The 16,059-nt window shown below is 42.9% G+C and overlaps 1 protein-coding gene across 1 annotated transcript in view; it reads right to left on the bottom strand.

The window, feature by feature from the left end:
- Positions 1 to 673: 673 nt before the first annotated feature.
- Positions 674 to 16,059, bottom strand: part of LOC145398758 (lanC-like protein 2) — a 170,043-nt gene continuing 154,657 nt past the window's right edge. Inside the window, exon 9 of the mRNA XM_080271565.1 lies at positions 674 to 862. Within this exon, the coding sequence (XP_080127691.1) occupies positions 674 to 862 (189 nt within the window). The remainder of the gene's footprint in view (positions 863 to 16,059) is intronic.

Genomic DNA, 16,059 nt, shown 5'->3' with positions numbered 1-16,059 from the left:
GAGTGCAAATTACTGACAACCCTGTAGATGAGGGATGTGCTTCAAAATATTATGACTTTTTTTTTTTTTTTAAACAAACAGTGCTACAAGGGAAACTGGTTAATTAGATTTGGAGATAACAGCGGACTATAAACCTTTCAATATGATAAAGTCTATACAGTATTTCTATTCTTACTTGTCCAGGTGATTTTGTTTAATTAAGGAAAGATCCCTCACACTGAAGGCTGTTTCTCAACCTTCTAGTTCAAAAAATCTCTCCCAGGCTGAATAAAATATCTGAAGTCGGCAAGAATAAAATGAAAAATACATCACTGAAGTGAAATAGTCAACTGGTAATCATTTATAACTCACTGTTTACTTAACACTCTCAATTCAGTGGCATTTTTTTTTTTTACTTTATTCTTACTACTTCCAGATGACTTAATTCAGCTTAAGAGGAGACTTTTTGAATTGGATGGGCTACATACATCCTTCCTTAACCCCTACACCATGACAGAGCACTCCTAAGCTAAATGTAACTGGCTGGTGGTAGCAAAATACAAATGTCAAAGAAATGAGGGTTGATTCCAAAAAAGAACATAAATAAAGATTGTAGCATATATAAGAGGACTTACTGTAGTATGCTGCAGAGAGATCTTTTTCCATTCCATTACAGTGAAGAACTAAAAATTCCTTATATCACAAAGCCTGGGAATTTTGCATAGCTGGGCTGCAGAAGGTCAAGAAGGAAGCACAGATTGCCCGCCAGGCCTTCATACAATGATAGGGGTCGATCAGGTTGCCGGCAGCCATGGGTTCCAAAGTGCTGGCACCAATGCCCAAACTGACCAGCCCGGTACAAGTACTTGACATCACCTGTTACCTGCAATAAGATTAGATGTCACGTAGATGAGAACACACTCCACTTCAATTGTCACAGGCTGGCACTGATGAGTAGCCTACATGTGGTGGTGCTGTGCAACCTGGGTGGTGCAGCTGTGGTGTCCACCCTGGACCCTAACTTTCTCATATTTCCTTGCACTTTACCATGGGAAGGACCCTGGTCTGACTCTGGCAAGGTGTTGTCTACAAGAAGAGGAAACCAGATCCCTACAGGGTGTATGTACTGTAGTCACAACTGAATTTATGACTGGGTTACATCAAGTAAGAACTGATCACATACCAATTCTGTATATCATAAAATAATGTTGATTTAACATGGGTTCAGTTGGGATACATTGGAGGTCATGGGCCACAAAACCTAAAATTTGTGTTGTCACCAAAGGTGTTCCCAAAAGCTGGTGGACTGATGGAAGATCTGGCCGATCACTCCAGGTCGTCATGAGGAGCTGATAAGCAACGGGAAGAATGAAGTGATAAGGCTGAGGGAAAATGTAGCAGTGTGGCAGGGGATCAAAGTGATGAGGCAGCAGGACAGCAAATACGGTGAGGCAGCGGTAGAGCGGCGTGATGTTTTTCATGTCACAGGTCTCAGTATTTCACATAAAAAAATTGATCACTCCCTTTAATGTAGCACACTGCACTATTCATCATGCACTTGCACAGTTAGTTTGTAATAGCAATGGTGCCTTGATGTGCATGTAAACACAGGACAGGTATCTTGGCTCCAATGGCATATGTCCAAATGGGATCATCGCAATAACCAAGAGATTTTCAGTATCATTAACCCGAAACTGGGTACAGGTTTTCATTGATCAATATAGCGATCGACTGCATACCAGACGATCATATACTGAATCAAAACTATACTGTAACTGTAGGATGGCCCCACAGATGCTAATGGTTACTGTAGTAGACAGGTTTGTTCGACCAGACAGACTGAGGTTAAGCAAAAATAACAACAACAACAACCTATCACCTAGGACAAGATTACAAGTCAGTTAGATACAGTCAGGGCACAGGTACTTCACAGCCCATGTTATCTGGAATAAGATTAGTCATTAAGATACAGTTAGATGGACACAGATGCAGTAAATCCCATTATCTGATGCTGCATTACCCAACAAAACATCATTATCTGAAAAAGCAAAGAAGTCTGGTAGAAATAAAGCAATATCAGTATCCATTTTTCATGGCAGTAGCTGATAACATGCAGGGAAAACAAATTTTTCAAACTGTCTGCCACTCCCCACCACCAAATGCACCACTGATGATGCCCACCAAAACAAAACCCAGACTGCTTGCTCTGCCTCAGTCACACACAGTAAGCTGTCCAGTGCAGGTGTGTGCTAAGTATGTCATGGAGTTTCTGTTCTTTGTTGCCACATCAAAACTTTTGCAGGGGCTTATGTTGCTTGCCCTTGATCTAGCATGTGTGTGCATGACTCCCCCACCTACCATGTGTGTGAGGATGATCCAATCCCTTGAGAAGAAATGGGAGGTAATCAGGTTAAATCAATGGAAGCTGGTCAATGAATCACATAGTACTGTACAGTAGTGCACCAACTTTCGCTACAGCAGGATTCGTGGAATCCACTTTCGCGGCATGCACCAAATATTCCCTAACTTCCACTTTCGCTTGAAAAAAAATCGATTTTCGCGCACAAATTTTGGGTTTGGGACAATATTTTGAACTTTGAATTTCCTGCACCGCCCGCCCACAACCCACCGCCATCTTGAATGACGTCATGTCAACACTCTGTCCACCCATTCCCGCCATTGTGTACAAGCATGCTAGCTCCATTGTGTTGGATTCTCACGGTTCAATGGCCTCTACTATACCTGGTAGTGTGGGGAAAGGGCCTGGTGTGTGGGGGGAGGGCCGGGAGGCAGTGGTGGTGATAAAAAGTGGCCGAGACATTCAAAGTCGGGAGGAAAGGCCAAGGCTAAAAGAGAGTATCGTGTTGGAGTGAAGAAACGGCAGTATAATAATGAAATGAAAAGGAAGATAGTTGAGCACATGGACAAGGGCGCAAAAAACAGTGAAATCTGCTGTATATTTAACATCAAGTTGCATCTGAGGAGGCAGAGAGAGAGAGTGGTAGCGAGGCAGCAAGAGGAGGCGCCAATACGTCTGGCGTGGCTAAATAAGCCCGCCACGCGCCTCGGATACTTACCCCCAACATCCATTAAACACCTCAACCTGGTCTCTGTGGTATGTTTCTCCTCATATAATGTGTACTGTACAGTTTTTATTGTTTGTATCTCACAATGCAATGTACAATAGTGATTTGATGTACTGTATTGCAAGTGAAAATGAAAATCTGATGTTACTTTAGGATAACCGGGAACCAATTGGCCTTTTTGCCATAAAGACAATGCCCCAACTTTCGCTAATTCCACTTTTGCGCATTATTTTTGGACCCAATTAGGTGCGAAAATTGGTGCCCCACTGTAATATAGCATCTCCTCTCCACCACTACCCTCATGGGAATAATCAACAAAATTTCCTACAGTACTACAGTATGGTGAATAAAGTATAGGTATACAATATCTGTATATTTTACTGTGAAATACTGTCCTGTACTGCATGTTACATTTTACTAGATTACTGCATGTCTATTTTTTCAGTATGAATTACTGTACCATGGCTTTTTATCATGAAAACTACATTTGAGGTTGTTTTTTCTGTTCCGAAAGATATACAATAAAATATGTGGTTTTTGTTGGGGTTATACCTCATGTACAGGGCCAGTGGGGGGTAATATGGCATTAAAAAAACAAAAAAAAAAAAAAAAAAAAAAAAAAAAAAAAGGGGGGGGTTTACTTGACATTGCTTTGGCTGAATTACGACAGACAGTCGGGGGATTACTGTTTTTCACTTTACCTGTCATCTGGACCAACATTACAGGTCAGTCAGATACAGTCAGGGCACAGACACTTCGCTTCATCTATCATCGGAAACAAAATTACAGGTCAGTCACACACAGTTATAAACTTTTCAATTTAACCTGGCACAAGACTGACATTTTTCCATTAAGAATGCTGTGCTACAACAAAAGATTAACACAAGAATACAGCACCAGCCATGAAGCAATGCTATGGAAAGCACATCAAAGCTGTGGTATTGTCTTTTGTCATCAAGCTACAGGAAATAAGATGCAAAATGACAAAAATCTCTGACAAATTAAAGTGAAAAGAATATACAGGTAGTTATCATTTAATTCTCTGACAGTTATACTGTAGTTTTTTTTTTTTTTTTTTTTCATACAAGAAAACTTGGTTGCTCCCACACCCTGAATACTAAATTGAGGCACTTAGAACAGTAACGTACAAAATGTCATCATATCTGAAAATGAGTTAAGTACTGTATACCACTTGTGTTCCCCAATCATCCCTCTATCTACAGTGCGAGTCAGGGGTACAAAATTAATGCCACAATAAGGTCGAAAATCATGCCGAGTGAAGTTAAGTTTCTTCCTTGAGTGTCCCCACCTGTAGCTACACCCACATCTCTGAAGCAGAACGTACCAAGTGTGTCTCTCGGAAGTGTGAAACTTCGAGACAATGAGAGCCTGCGAAGCAAGGCGCTTACCGCTGGAGAGCGCTTCTAGGCCGATGGAAGCGTGAGAGACATGCCCTTCTGGCCAAGCAGCATCCATGATTCCTTCCTGGCAAGCATTCTTTGCTTTTATACTCACTCATGGCCACATCCAAGTGGTCTCATTTTTTGCTAAAACAACCTGTGTTAAGCAACCGGCATGAGTGATTCTAGCAGTGAAAGTGATGGTGATGTGGAAGATCAAGTGAGAGGCAGGAAGAGGATGAGACAGCCCAAAAACTGGAAAGCAACTGTGGTCAAAGTGAAGAGGAACTCCGGCAAAAAGTATGTCAGCCGCTACTCTGGTAAAATTATCTCGGCGGCTAGCACTGGTCCCCCACGTGCAGACGGCTGATTTGATAAAGCGACCAGGCTTATTATCGAACAGGTTTTCAAGGAATTCTAGGATACAGGCAAATATAACCACCATCATACATCTAGAAATTTGTGACTTTTGTACCTATGAAGCGACCCCGCAAAACCAAGAAGCCTGACGCTCCTGGCCCAAAATGAAATGTTATAGTCCACTGTGACAAACTAGAACTTAAAATTCATTGCTTGTAGGGCCTGTTTCCTTTCACTGTTTGGCCTGAAACGAAGGAGGGCTGAGAACGCTGTGAGGAAGGAAACAGACTCAGGGACTCCCATGCGAGACCAATGAGGCAGGAATGCCACCTCCAAGGTGAAGGATAGCCAGGTGGAGCACATCGCCTCCTTCCCTACCATTTCCAGCCATTATACTCGCGCTAAGTTACCCAAAAAACGATACCTGGACTCCAACTTGAGTGTCCCTAAGCTCTACAGAATGTACCTGTACTGGATGACCACAGAACAACCTGGCAAAGACTAGGCGGAAGAGTCCTACTACAGGCATATCTTCGACACAAAGTTCAATCTAGCGTTCAAGTCACTGAAAACAGAAACCTGTAATGTCTGTGACAAAACCGATGCCTCACTCAGTAAGGCTAGTGACGACTATGAAAAGCCCATACTGGAAAAAAGAAAGCAAGATCTTAAACAGCTAGCTAATGAAGGCCAACAACTCATGAAAGACCTGTCGAAAATTCAAGATAATGACATCAGAGTTATCTGCCTCGACCTGCAACAAACACAACCCCTACCGAGCCTGAGTACCAGTGTGGCATATTACAGGCGAAAAATGTGGCTCTATAATCTCTGCATACATGAAATGAAGGCAAACAAGCCAAAATTTTATGTGTGGGATGAGGTCACATGTGGAAGGGGGTCCATGGAAATCGTGACCTGTATCCGTAAGTGGTTGGATACTGAGTACGTGGCTGGTGACTCTGAAAAGTTGATAGCTTTTAACGATAACCATAGGGCCAATATAAAATCATTAACATCACACTGAACTACCTAAGGGAGATGGATGGTGCCCATCTCACCAAAATGCAGTAATCCACTACTACCTCGTGCCTGGCCACAGTTATGTGGCCTGTGACCAGGCTTTTGGAAACAGAGAAGGCCATCTGAAGTTATGGGGACATTCACAACATGGACACCTATTGCAACATTATCAGGGATGCTGTGCATGCAGGGTATAAGATGAAGAAGATGCAGAGGAATGAGTTTTTAGACATTGGGGCACTACAGAAGTACACAGTCCACCGCAAGCCCAATGCAGGCCAGGAGGTTTGTATTCCAGCTCAACTTCAGGGAGGGCTGCCTTCTGGGCACGGGGTATGCCAGTCACCTGGGTAGAGTTTAACCAATGCCTATGAGGTACAGCTGTCTCCAAAATACCCAATCCCACTTACGCTGAAAATGCTCAAATGCTGTGGGCCTCCCCTCGTACTTCCCCTTGGTGACTGGCACCTATCTTCGCAGTGTCCTGGACTAGCAGTACACACATCGGCATGCCCTAGGTGAAAGACAGCCACAACAGGCCGAGGCTGGCACTGAGGATGACCTCGATGACCCCAACGCTTTTATGGACTACGACTAGGACTCAAACTCCAACCCTGACTCTGCCTGACTATCCAGCAGTATGATTATTACAAGGAAACTCTTCATTCCTCTTGATTTTGTAATGCTATTAATAATTTTCTGTCATTATGAACACTCATTAATACCAAAGTCATTGCAATGACCATTACCATTATCACTGTCATTATTGTTGTCACACGTGCCTATAATAAGCCTATTATTGCCTTTATGTGCCTGTATGTGTATGCAAGTTTGTGAGCATGTGAGTTTGCGACGTAACTGAGTTTGTAAGCATTGTGTGTGTGTGTGTGTGTGTGTGTGTGTGTGTGTGTGTAATTCACCGGGTCGGTCAGGATCACTTGATGGTCGTGATCGTCAGCATTTTACCCTCCCGGAAGGGAGCTGAGAGCTCATATAGTCCGATCTAAGGGCAAGGCTGTGACCTTCACACACCCACACACCCAACCCCTTGCTCAAGGGGGACAGTAACCACCCACTTCGTCAGCGAAACTTTTCGCAACCTGAGCGAGGCGCGAACTCCCGTCTACCAGATGGCAAGCGAGAATGTTACCACTAGACCAGCGAGCGGTGTGTGTGTGTGTGTGTTTGTGTGTGTGTATTCACCTAACTGTATTTACCTAATTGTGATATACAGGAAATGAGCTACGCTCGTGAGGTCCCGTCTCTGTTTCTCAGTAAGTCAAATTTAGCTTCAAACTCGTCTAAGTTTTTAGACTGGACGATCTCTTTGTCCAGACTATCCCACAGGTCTATACATCTATAAGGAGAACTATATTTCTTGATATCCTTCATGCAGCTTGGCTTCTTCAATTTCATTCTGTGTCCTCTTGTTACTCTCTTATCCCATAAAAACACATCTTCTTTGTCAATTTGATCTACTCCCATCATGGTCCTGAACACTGCAATCATGTCGCCTCTCTTTCTCCTTTCTTCTAAGGAAGACAAATCCAGCTTTTCCAGCCTCTCTCTGTACGACATCTGCCAGACTGGGGACCATCTTGGTTGCTGTTCTTTGTATTCTCTCAATCTTTTTTATATCTTTCTTTTTGTATGGGGACCACACTACTGCTGCATATTCTAACCTGGGGCAAATCATGGCCACTATCAATTTTTTCATCATCTCCTCATCCATATAATGAAAAGCTACTCTTATATTAGTCAGAAGTTTATACATCTCTCTAACTGTCTTGTTAATGTGTTTTTCAGGTGACAAACTGTCCTGGACCTGCACTCCCAAATCATTCTCTTCTCTCGCTTTTGTGACTGGTTCATTACCCATCAAATAATTCAGTGATGGCCTCTTGGTACTTTTACCCATTTCTATCTATCTACCTATTGCCAGACGCCTCAATCCCGTTTGGGGTGGCCACAAACAAATCGCCTCCAAGTCGCCCTGTCCCCCGCCATTTCACTGCCCTGCTCCCAACTCACACCCCCCTCTCTCATATACCTCTCCACCCCATCCCTCCATCTCATTCTCGGCCTCCCCCTCCCTCTTCCCCCCTCCACCTCACTCACATACACTCTCTTCGTCAGTCTTTCACCCTCCATCCTCTCCACATGGCCAAACCACCTCAGTGTGTTCCTCATAACGCTTCCTATCACATCCACATCCACACCACAATGCTCCTTTATATCCTCATTCGTCAGCCTGTCTCTCCACGTGACTCCACAGGCTCCATACGTGGAGTCACACACATCTGGCTCCATACGTGTATCCTACCCAGATCCTCCTGTAGCATTTTATGATCTTCCTCAACCTCTACCTTCCTCAAGATCTTTGCATCATCAGCAAACAGGCTTGCATAACTGTTCACTCTATCTACCATATCATTTATGTAAATCAGGAACATTTCTGGCGCCAACACCGAGCCCTGTGGGACTCTTGTTACTTCCCTCCATCCAGACATCCTTTTCTTTATTACTGTCCTCATTTGTCTGCTTCTCAAAAAATCTCTCATCCATTCCAGGAGGTTCCCCTTCAGTCCTCCTATATGCTCTAGTTTCCACATTAGTCTCTTATGGGGTACCTTGTCGAAGGCCTTCTCCAAATCTAAATACACGCAATCCACCCAACCATCTCTCTCCTGAAGCACATCAATCGCTCTTGAGTAAAAACTCAACAAGTTGGAAACACATGACCTTCCACTTCTGAATCCAAACTGACTATCAGCCAAAAGATTCATCTCTTCCAGATATTTTACCCAACTATCTTTCAGAATTCTCTTGCACAATTTTGCGACCATGCTGGTTAGGGCACTGGTCTATAATTCAGGAGTCCTTCCTTGTTTCCTCCCTTATAAATTGGTACCACATTTGCCCTCTTCCATTCTTGAAGCACTTTCCCCTCTTCCAGAGAAGAGGGGAAAGTGAATCTTATCCACCAGTTGTTCTCTGCATTCCTTCAGTACTCAATTAGAGATTCCATCTGGTCCTGGGGCTTTTCTTACATCTTGAGTTTCCAGTGGTTGTTCAATCTGTACATGGATGGGGTAATAAAAGAGGTACAAGGTAGGGTAGTGGATGTTGGAGTGGCCCTGGTGAGAGAGGATAGTGTTTGGAAACTCCCTGTACTGTTGTTTGCAGATGATACTGTGTTGTTGAGTGAAGACGAAGGGGAGCTGCAAGGCTTGATGGATGAGTTTGAGAGAGTGTGTAAGAAACGGAACCTAAAGGTGAATGTAGGGAAGAGTAAAGTGATGGTCTTTGAGAGAGGTGAAGTTAGTGAATGTACAGCGAGGTTGGATGGTGAGGAATTGGAAAATGTGAGTACGTTTAAGTATTTGGGTAGTGTGATGAGTAAGGATGGAGGTTTGGAGGGTGAAGTGCTTGAAAGGGTACAGCAGGGAAGAAAGGTTGCTGGTTCCTTGAAAGCAGTGATAAGAAACAGGGAAGTGAGCATGGAAGTGAAAAAGTTACTACATGACAGTATTGTGATACCAACTCTAACGTACGGAAGTGAAGCTTGGACATTGTTGGAAGGACACAAGTCAAGAGTGAGAGCAGTGGAAATGAGTTATTTGAGAGGAGCCTGTGGAGTCACGTGGAGAGACAGGCTGACGAATGAGGATATAAAGGAGCGTTGTGGTGTGGATGTGGATGTGATAGGAAGCGTTATGAGGAACACACTGAGGTGGTTTGGCCATGTGGAGAGGATGGAGGGTGAAAGACTGACGAAGAGAGTGTATATGAGTGAGGTGGAGGGGGGAAGAGGGAGGGGGAGGCCGAGGATGAGATGGAGGGATGGGGTGGAGAGGTATATGAGAGAGGGGGGTGTGAGTTGGGAGCAGGGGAGTGAAATGGCGGGGGACAGGGCGACTTGGAGGCGATTTGTTTGTGGCCACCCCAAACGGGATTGAGGCGTCTGGCAATAGATAGATAGATAGTTTCCAGTAATTTATACACTTCCTGTACTTCCACTTTTATATCTTTTATCACTACATTTCTAGTCACTCGCTCCCCTTCCACAAACTCCTTTTCATTAGTGAAAACTGATTGGAAACATTTGTTCATTATTTCTGCTTGCACTGCTGCATCTTTATTGACCTCTCCTTCTGCTTTCAGTTTGGTGATTCCTTCCTTTTGTTTCAATTTGCCATTGACAAATCTATAAAACAGTTTGGGTTCATCCTTACATTTGTCTATTATACCTGCTTCAAAATTCCTTTCTTCCTCACTAAGTATTCTTGTGTATTCATTCCTAGTTCTTTTATATTCCTTTTTTTTTTTTTTTTTTTTTCCCCCCTCTCTTTCTCCAAATGTTCCACGCCGTGTCACTCTCCTTTTTGTGCTATCGTACACCTTCTATTAAACCACTCCTTTTCCTGTTTTCTTTCCCCCTTAATCTTGGCACAAATTTATCCACTCCCAAATTAAAGAGGCCTGGAAAAATATCCCACTTCCTCTTTATCTCTCTTGTTTCTCTGAATTTTCTCCAATCTGCATTTTCAAAAAATTTTCTCAATCCTGTAAAGTTTGCTTTCCCAAAGTTGTATATTCCCTGCCTATAAAGCTCGTCTCGTGGCTCCACGTTCCCTGTTATCATCTGGAACTCAATGACCAAATGATCACTTTTTCCAACAGGACACAGATATTTCAAGGATTCCATTACATCGGGTTCTTTGGTAAACAGTAAATCTAGTCTTGCTGGTGTGTCCTCACCTCGGAACTGAGTCTCTTCTTTGACCCATTGCGTCATCACACTGTACATTGCTGTATATAATAATATAGTGCCCCACGAATCTTTGCTGCCTCCTGAGTCCCATTCTTTCCAGTTCACCTCTTTACAACTGAAGTCCCCTATTAAAATTTTATTGTTGCTTTTCTCAATAGGTGGTAGGTGGTGGCGACCAAAATCCACTCACTTGATGTAGTGCTGCCTACTTCTTCCTTAGCCTTTATCATTCTTTTTCTGTGCCTCCCCTCCTCTCTTCCTATTTCTCCCATCTTTCCTGTCACTTCTTATTGCTTTTCTTTACTTTACAGGTGGCTTTACATTGAGTGACAAGCCAAATGGTTTCCTGTAAGCCAGGAAACCATTTACAACGCTGGGTGGTAACCATATAACCAAACCATACGTGCTCCCTACGTGTCAACAAGTGGGTTGGTGGAGGGTTAGTGCCCCTCCCTGTAAAACAACTAACTCAAAGTCAAATGGCCACCCCTTAAAGGATTATGGCGTCTGGCAATAGATAGATAGATAGATAGCTTTTCTCAATCATTTTCTGTAAATAACTTGCCATGTCTGACAACATTTCCCGGTATTAATCATCACTCCATGCTCTAGTCTTAGGGGGAACATACACTACAGCCGTATCTCTCCCGCTATTCTCTCCAGTTTCTAATTTCATATTTATCACTTCAGCCCTGCCTTCCCCCATTTCCACGGAATCCACATTTATGCTGTTCTTCACTGCTATCATCACTCCTCCTACCGTTTTTTCTTTTCTGTCTTTTCTCCACAGTTCGTATTTACCATCTCCCATAGGAACATCAGTATCTTCTCTTAACTTGGTCTCTACAAGGCACATAACATCAGGTTCATGTACTCTCAAAAAATCATTGATTTCTAGCCATGCTGGTATTAAACCATAAACATTGGTATATGCCACTTTCACAATATTTTTGATGTTTTTTATACCCTCTTTTCTCCTTCCCTCCATCGGTACCACTTCCTTAATTTCTGATCCATGACTCTCCAGTAAAACACTGTCTTCTCTTCCTCCATTCTCTGTTCGTTTCCTACCTTTGTTTCCTTTACTAACTCCATTATTTTAGCTCTTTCTTCCTCATTTGCATCTCTTCTTATCCAAACATTTTTGAACCCTTCCTAGTCTGATAATTTCCATATTCTACTGATAATTTCGTCTACTGTTGCCTGGGACTTAAACTTTACCTTCAATGGCCTTGCCCCTCCTTCCTCGTACTTTCCTAACCTAAACACCTCTTCAATCTCTTCTTGAGCTTTGTAGTTTTCCTCCTTGACTACTGATATTAGTTCTTTAACCTTACTCGGTTCTTCTCTTTCTCTTTCTGATCTTGTCATATGTTTTTCTTTAACTCCTGAAATTATTACACATTTTTTCTTATCTGCTACATCCCTAACGAAATATTCTCCGCTTCTCAGTACCCTAACCACTTCCTTCTCTACCTTTTCCTTGCTTTGTTGTTCTATAATCTCTTTCAAATTTACATTTCCTTCCTCCTGAATTTTCTTCCACCCCTTATGTTGCTCCTTGATTTCTTTAAAGTGCTTGTCCTGTATTCTTGATTTGGATTCATACTCATCTAGTTTGCTTTTCATCCTGTCCCTTTCTTCTTCCAACCTCTTATTCTCCCTCTTAAGCTGTTTTATTTCATTAGAGGCAGATTCATTGCTCACTTTTAATTCCGTAACTTCTCTTTCTTGTTCGTCACTGCGTGTACAAATTTTTTCGTTTATTTCGTAGAGTTTTGATCTCGTTTTCCTGCTCTATTGTCCGTTCCTGTAACTCTCTAATTACTCTCCATACCTTTATTATCTCCTGGACATTCCTCTCCGCTGTCTTCTCTACTTCTGCTACTCTTGTTTGGTTTAACTTAATACAGTATTTCCATTTCCCACATCCTCTTCAGTGAAGCCTTCAAACTCTCTCTCGCCAGTCGTAAACAATGCACCGTCCCTTTCCGCTATGATTCAACCATATGGAGACTTTTTATTTCCACTATGTCTTGTTCTTTTTATGACCGAAACCGCAGTTTTTATTAACTACTGTCCGATGGGACCACCACTCACGCACTCATTTACATAATCACAAATAGGTTGGTCTCCTTTTCGTCGCTGATTCAGCGATTATTTCCCCACGATCCAGGAAGAGCTCCATCTCTGTCAGCGACCTGTGTGTGTGTGTGTGATATACAGGAAATGAGGTACGCTCGTGGGGTCCCATCTCTGTTTCTCAATAAGTCAAATTTTGCTTTAAACTCGTTTAAGAGTTTAGACTGGATGATCTCTTTGTCCAGGCTATTCCACAGGTCTATGCATCTATAAGGAAAACTATATTTCTTGATATCCTTCAAGCAGCTCGGCTTCTTCAATTTCATTCCATGTCCTCTTGTTTCTCTCTTATCCCATACAAACAGATCTTCTCTGTCAACTACTCCCATCATGGTCCTGAACACCGCAATCATGCTGCCCCTTTCTCTCCTTTCCTAAGGAAGGCAAATCCAGCTTTTCCAGCCTCTCTGTATGACAGATCTGCCAGGCTGGGGACCATCTTGGTTGCTGTTCTTTGTATTCTCTCAACCTTGTTTATATCTTTCTTTTTGTATGGGGACCACACTACTGCTGCCTATTCTAACCTGGGGCGGATCATGGCCACTATCAATTTTTTCATCATCTCCTCATCCATGTAATGAAATGCTACTCTTATGTTAGTCAATAGTTTATAAGTCTGTCTAACTATCTTGTTAATATGTTTTTCAGGTGACAAACTGTCCCGGACCAGCACTCCCAGATTTTTCTCTTCTCTCGCTTTTGTAATTGGTTCACTACCCATCAAATAATTTAGTGATGGCCTCTTGGTACTTTTACCCATTTCCAACATTTTACATTTCTTTGTGTTGAATTTCAGTGTCCAAACAAAATGGAGAAATAGAAGAATGGAAGGACAGAAGGAAGTAGTTCTTACACAGAGGGTATAAAAGTTACAAGAGGATGGAAAAAAGGCAGAATATAAGAGGGAAGTGGAGGAGTGACTGGGTAAGTACTGTATACTGTAGATTGGAGCAGATGGGGGAAGTGGAAGGTGTGTGCAAGATATTCATGGAAGAAATATGTGTAGCACGTGAGGTGGTGTGTGGGGTGAAGAGAAGACGAAAGGGCATGTAGGGAACGGCATGGTGGGCTAAAGAGGTGAGAGAGGCTGTGGCACGGAAGAAGAAAGCATATAATGCGTGGATGAGAAACGGGCGTGGAAGAAGCTGAGAGACGGAAGAGTTATATGTAGAGAGGAAGAGAGAGACAAAAAGATTAGTATGAGAGAGTAAGAAGAGAGTGGATGAGGAATTTGGAAGGAATTTGAGTGTAAAGTGGAGGGACTGTAAGAAAATGTTCTGGAAAGAGGTAAAGAGAGTTAGACAGGGTACTAAAGAAGTTAGCTGGGGAGTAAAAGATAAAAATGGCAGGTTACTAGTGGAGAAGGGAGAAAAAGTGAGCAGATGGAGAGAACACTTTAAAGAATTGTTGAACATAAAGAATGAACGTAATGCAAGTATAAGTGGCTGGGGAATGACTGGGAGAAGGAGGGATGTCAGAAGAGAGGAAGAAATCAGTAGGATGGAAGTTGTGGAAGCAATGAAAAAAGTTAAAATGGGGAAAGCCCCAGGAATTGATGGAGTGTGTGGTGAAATGCTGAAGCATGGGGGAGACATAGTAGTAAACGGATGTGGAAGATGTGCAGATTGGCCTGGGACAAAGGAATAGTCCCGGAGGATTGGAAGTCGGGTATAACTGTTCCCCTGTACAAAGGAAAGGGGAAAAAGAAGTGTGTGGTAATCATAGGGGGATTTGCCTACTTAGTGTAACAGGAAAAGTATATGGTAGGATACTTATTAACCGAGTTAGGGAAATAACAGAGGAATTAGTTGGAGAAGAACAGGGAGGATTTAAGAAGGAAAGAGGTTGTGTATATCAGATATTTATTCTTAGATCCTTAGTGGAAAAGTTTCTAGAGAAGGGAAAGAAGTTGTATGCAGCCTTCATGGATTTGGAGAAAGCATATGCCAGGGTGGATAGACAAGGATTGTGGAAAGTATTAAGAATATATGGAGTTGATGGGAAGTTGCTGAATGCCATGAAAAGTATGTATGAGGGTGCTAAGGCTGCAGTGCGTATGAATGGTGAACTGAGTGAATTTTTCTATTTGAGGGTTGGATTGAAACATGGATGTGTCATGTCTCCATGGTTGTTCAATCTGTATATGGATGGGGTTATAAAAGAGATACATGGTAGGGCAGTGGATATTGGAGTGGCAGTGTTTGGAAATTCCCTCTATTGTTGTTCACAGATGATACTGTGTTGTTAAGTGAAGATGAAGGGGAGCTGCATGGCTTGGTGGATGAGTTTGGGAGAGTGTGTAAGAAACAGTATCTAAAGGTGAATGTAGGGAAGAGTAAAATTATGGTCTTCGAGAGAAGTGAAGTCAGTGAATGTAAAGTGAGACTGGATGGGGAGGAAATGGAGAATGTGAGTGCATTTAAGTACTTGGGTAGTGTGATGAGTAAGGATGGAAGTTTAGAGGGTGAAGTGCTTGAAAGGGTGCAGCAGGGAAGAAAGGTTGCTAGCTCCTTGAAAGCAGTGATAAGAAACAGGGAAGTGAGCATGGAAGTGAAAAAGCAACTACACGACAGTATTGGTATACCAACTCTAACGTATGAAAGTGAAGCTTGGACGTTGTTGGTGGGACAGAAGTCAAGAGTGAGAGCAGTGGAAATGAATTATTTGAGAGGAGCATGTGGAGTCACATGGAGAGACAGGCTGACAAATGAGGAAGTGAAGGAGCGGTGTGGTATGGATGTGGATGTGATAGGAAGTGTTAGGAGAAAAACATTAAGGTGGTTTGGTCATGTGGACAGGATGGAGAGTGAGAGACTGATGAGGAGAGTGTATGTGAGTGAGATGGAGGGAGGGAAAGGGAGGGGGAGGCCGAGGATGAGATGGAGGGATGGAGTGGAGAGGTATATGAGAGAGTGGAGTGTGAGCTGGAAGCAGGGCAGTGAAATGGCGGGGGACAGACCGACATGGAGGTGATTTGTTTGTGGCCACCCCTTACGGGATTAAGGCGTCTGGCAATAGATAGAATAAATAGATAGAATTTCATTTCCCAAATCTGGCTCCAATCATATATCCTATCCAGATCCTCCTGCAGCATTTTACAGTCCTCCTCAACCTCTACCTTCCTCAAGATCTTTCCATCATCAGCAAACAGACTTGCATAACTGTTCACTCTATCTACCATATCGTTCACGTAAATCAGGAACATTACTGGCGCCAACATCGAGCCCTGTGGGACTCCACTTGTTACTTCCCTCCATCCAGACATCCTTTCCTTTATTACTGTCCTCATTTGTCT

The sequence above is a fragment of the Coenobita brevimanus genome, chromosome 46 (genome assembly GCF_032717465.1).
Source record: "Coenobita brevimanus isolate Jiangsu-jjx chromosome 46, ASM3271746v2, whole genome shotgun sequence".
In the NCBI taxonomy this organism is placed as follows: Eukaryota; Metazoa; Arthropoda; class Malacostraca; order Decapoda; family Coenobitidae; genus Coenobita; species Coenobita brevimanus.
This window is presented reverse-complemented; position numbering and strand designations above follow the sequence as displayed.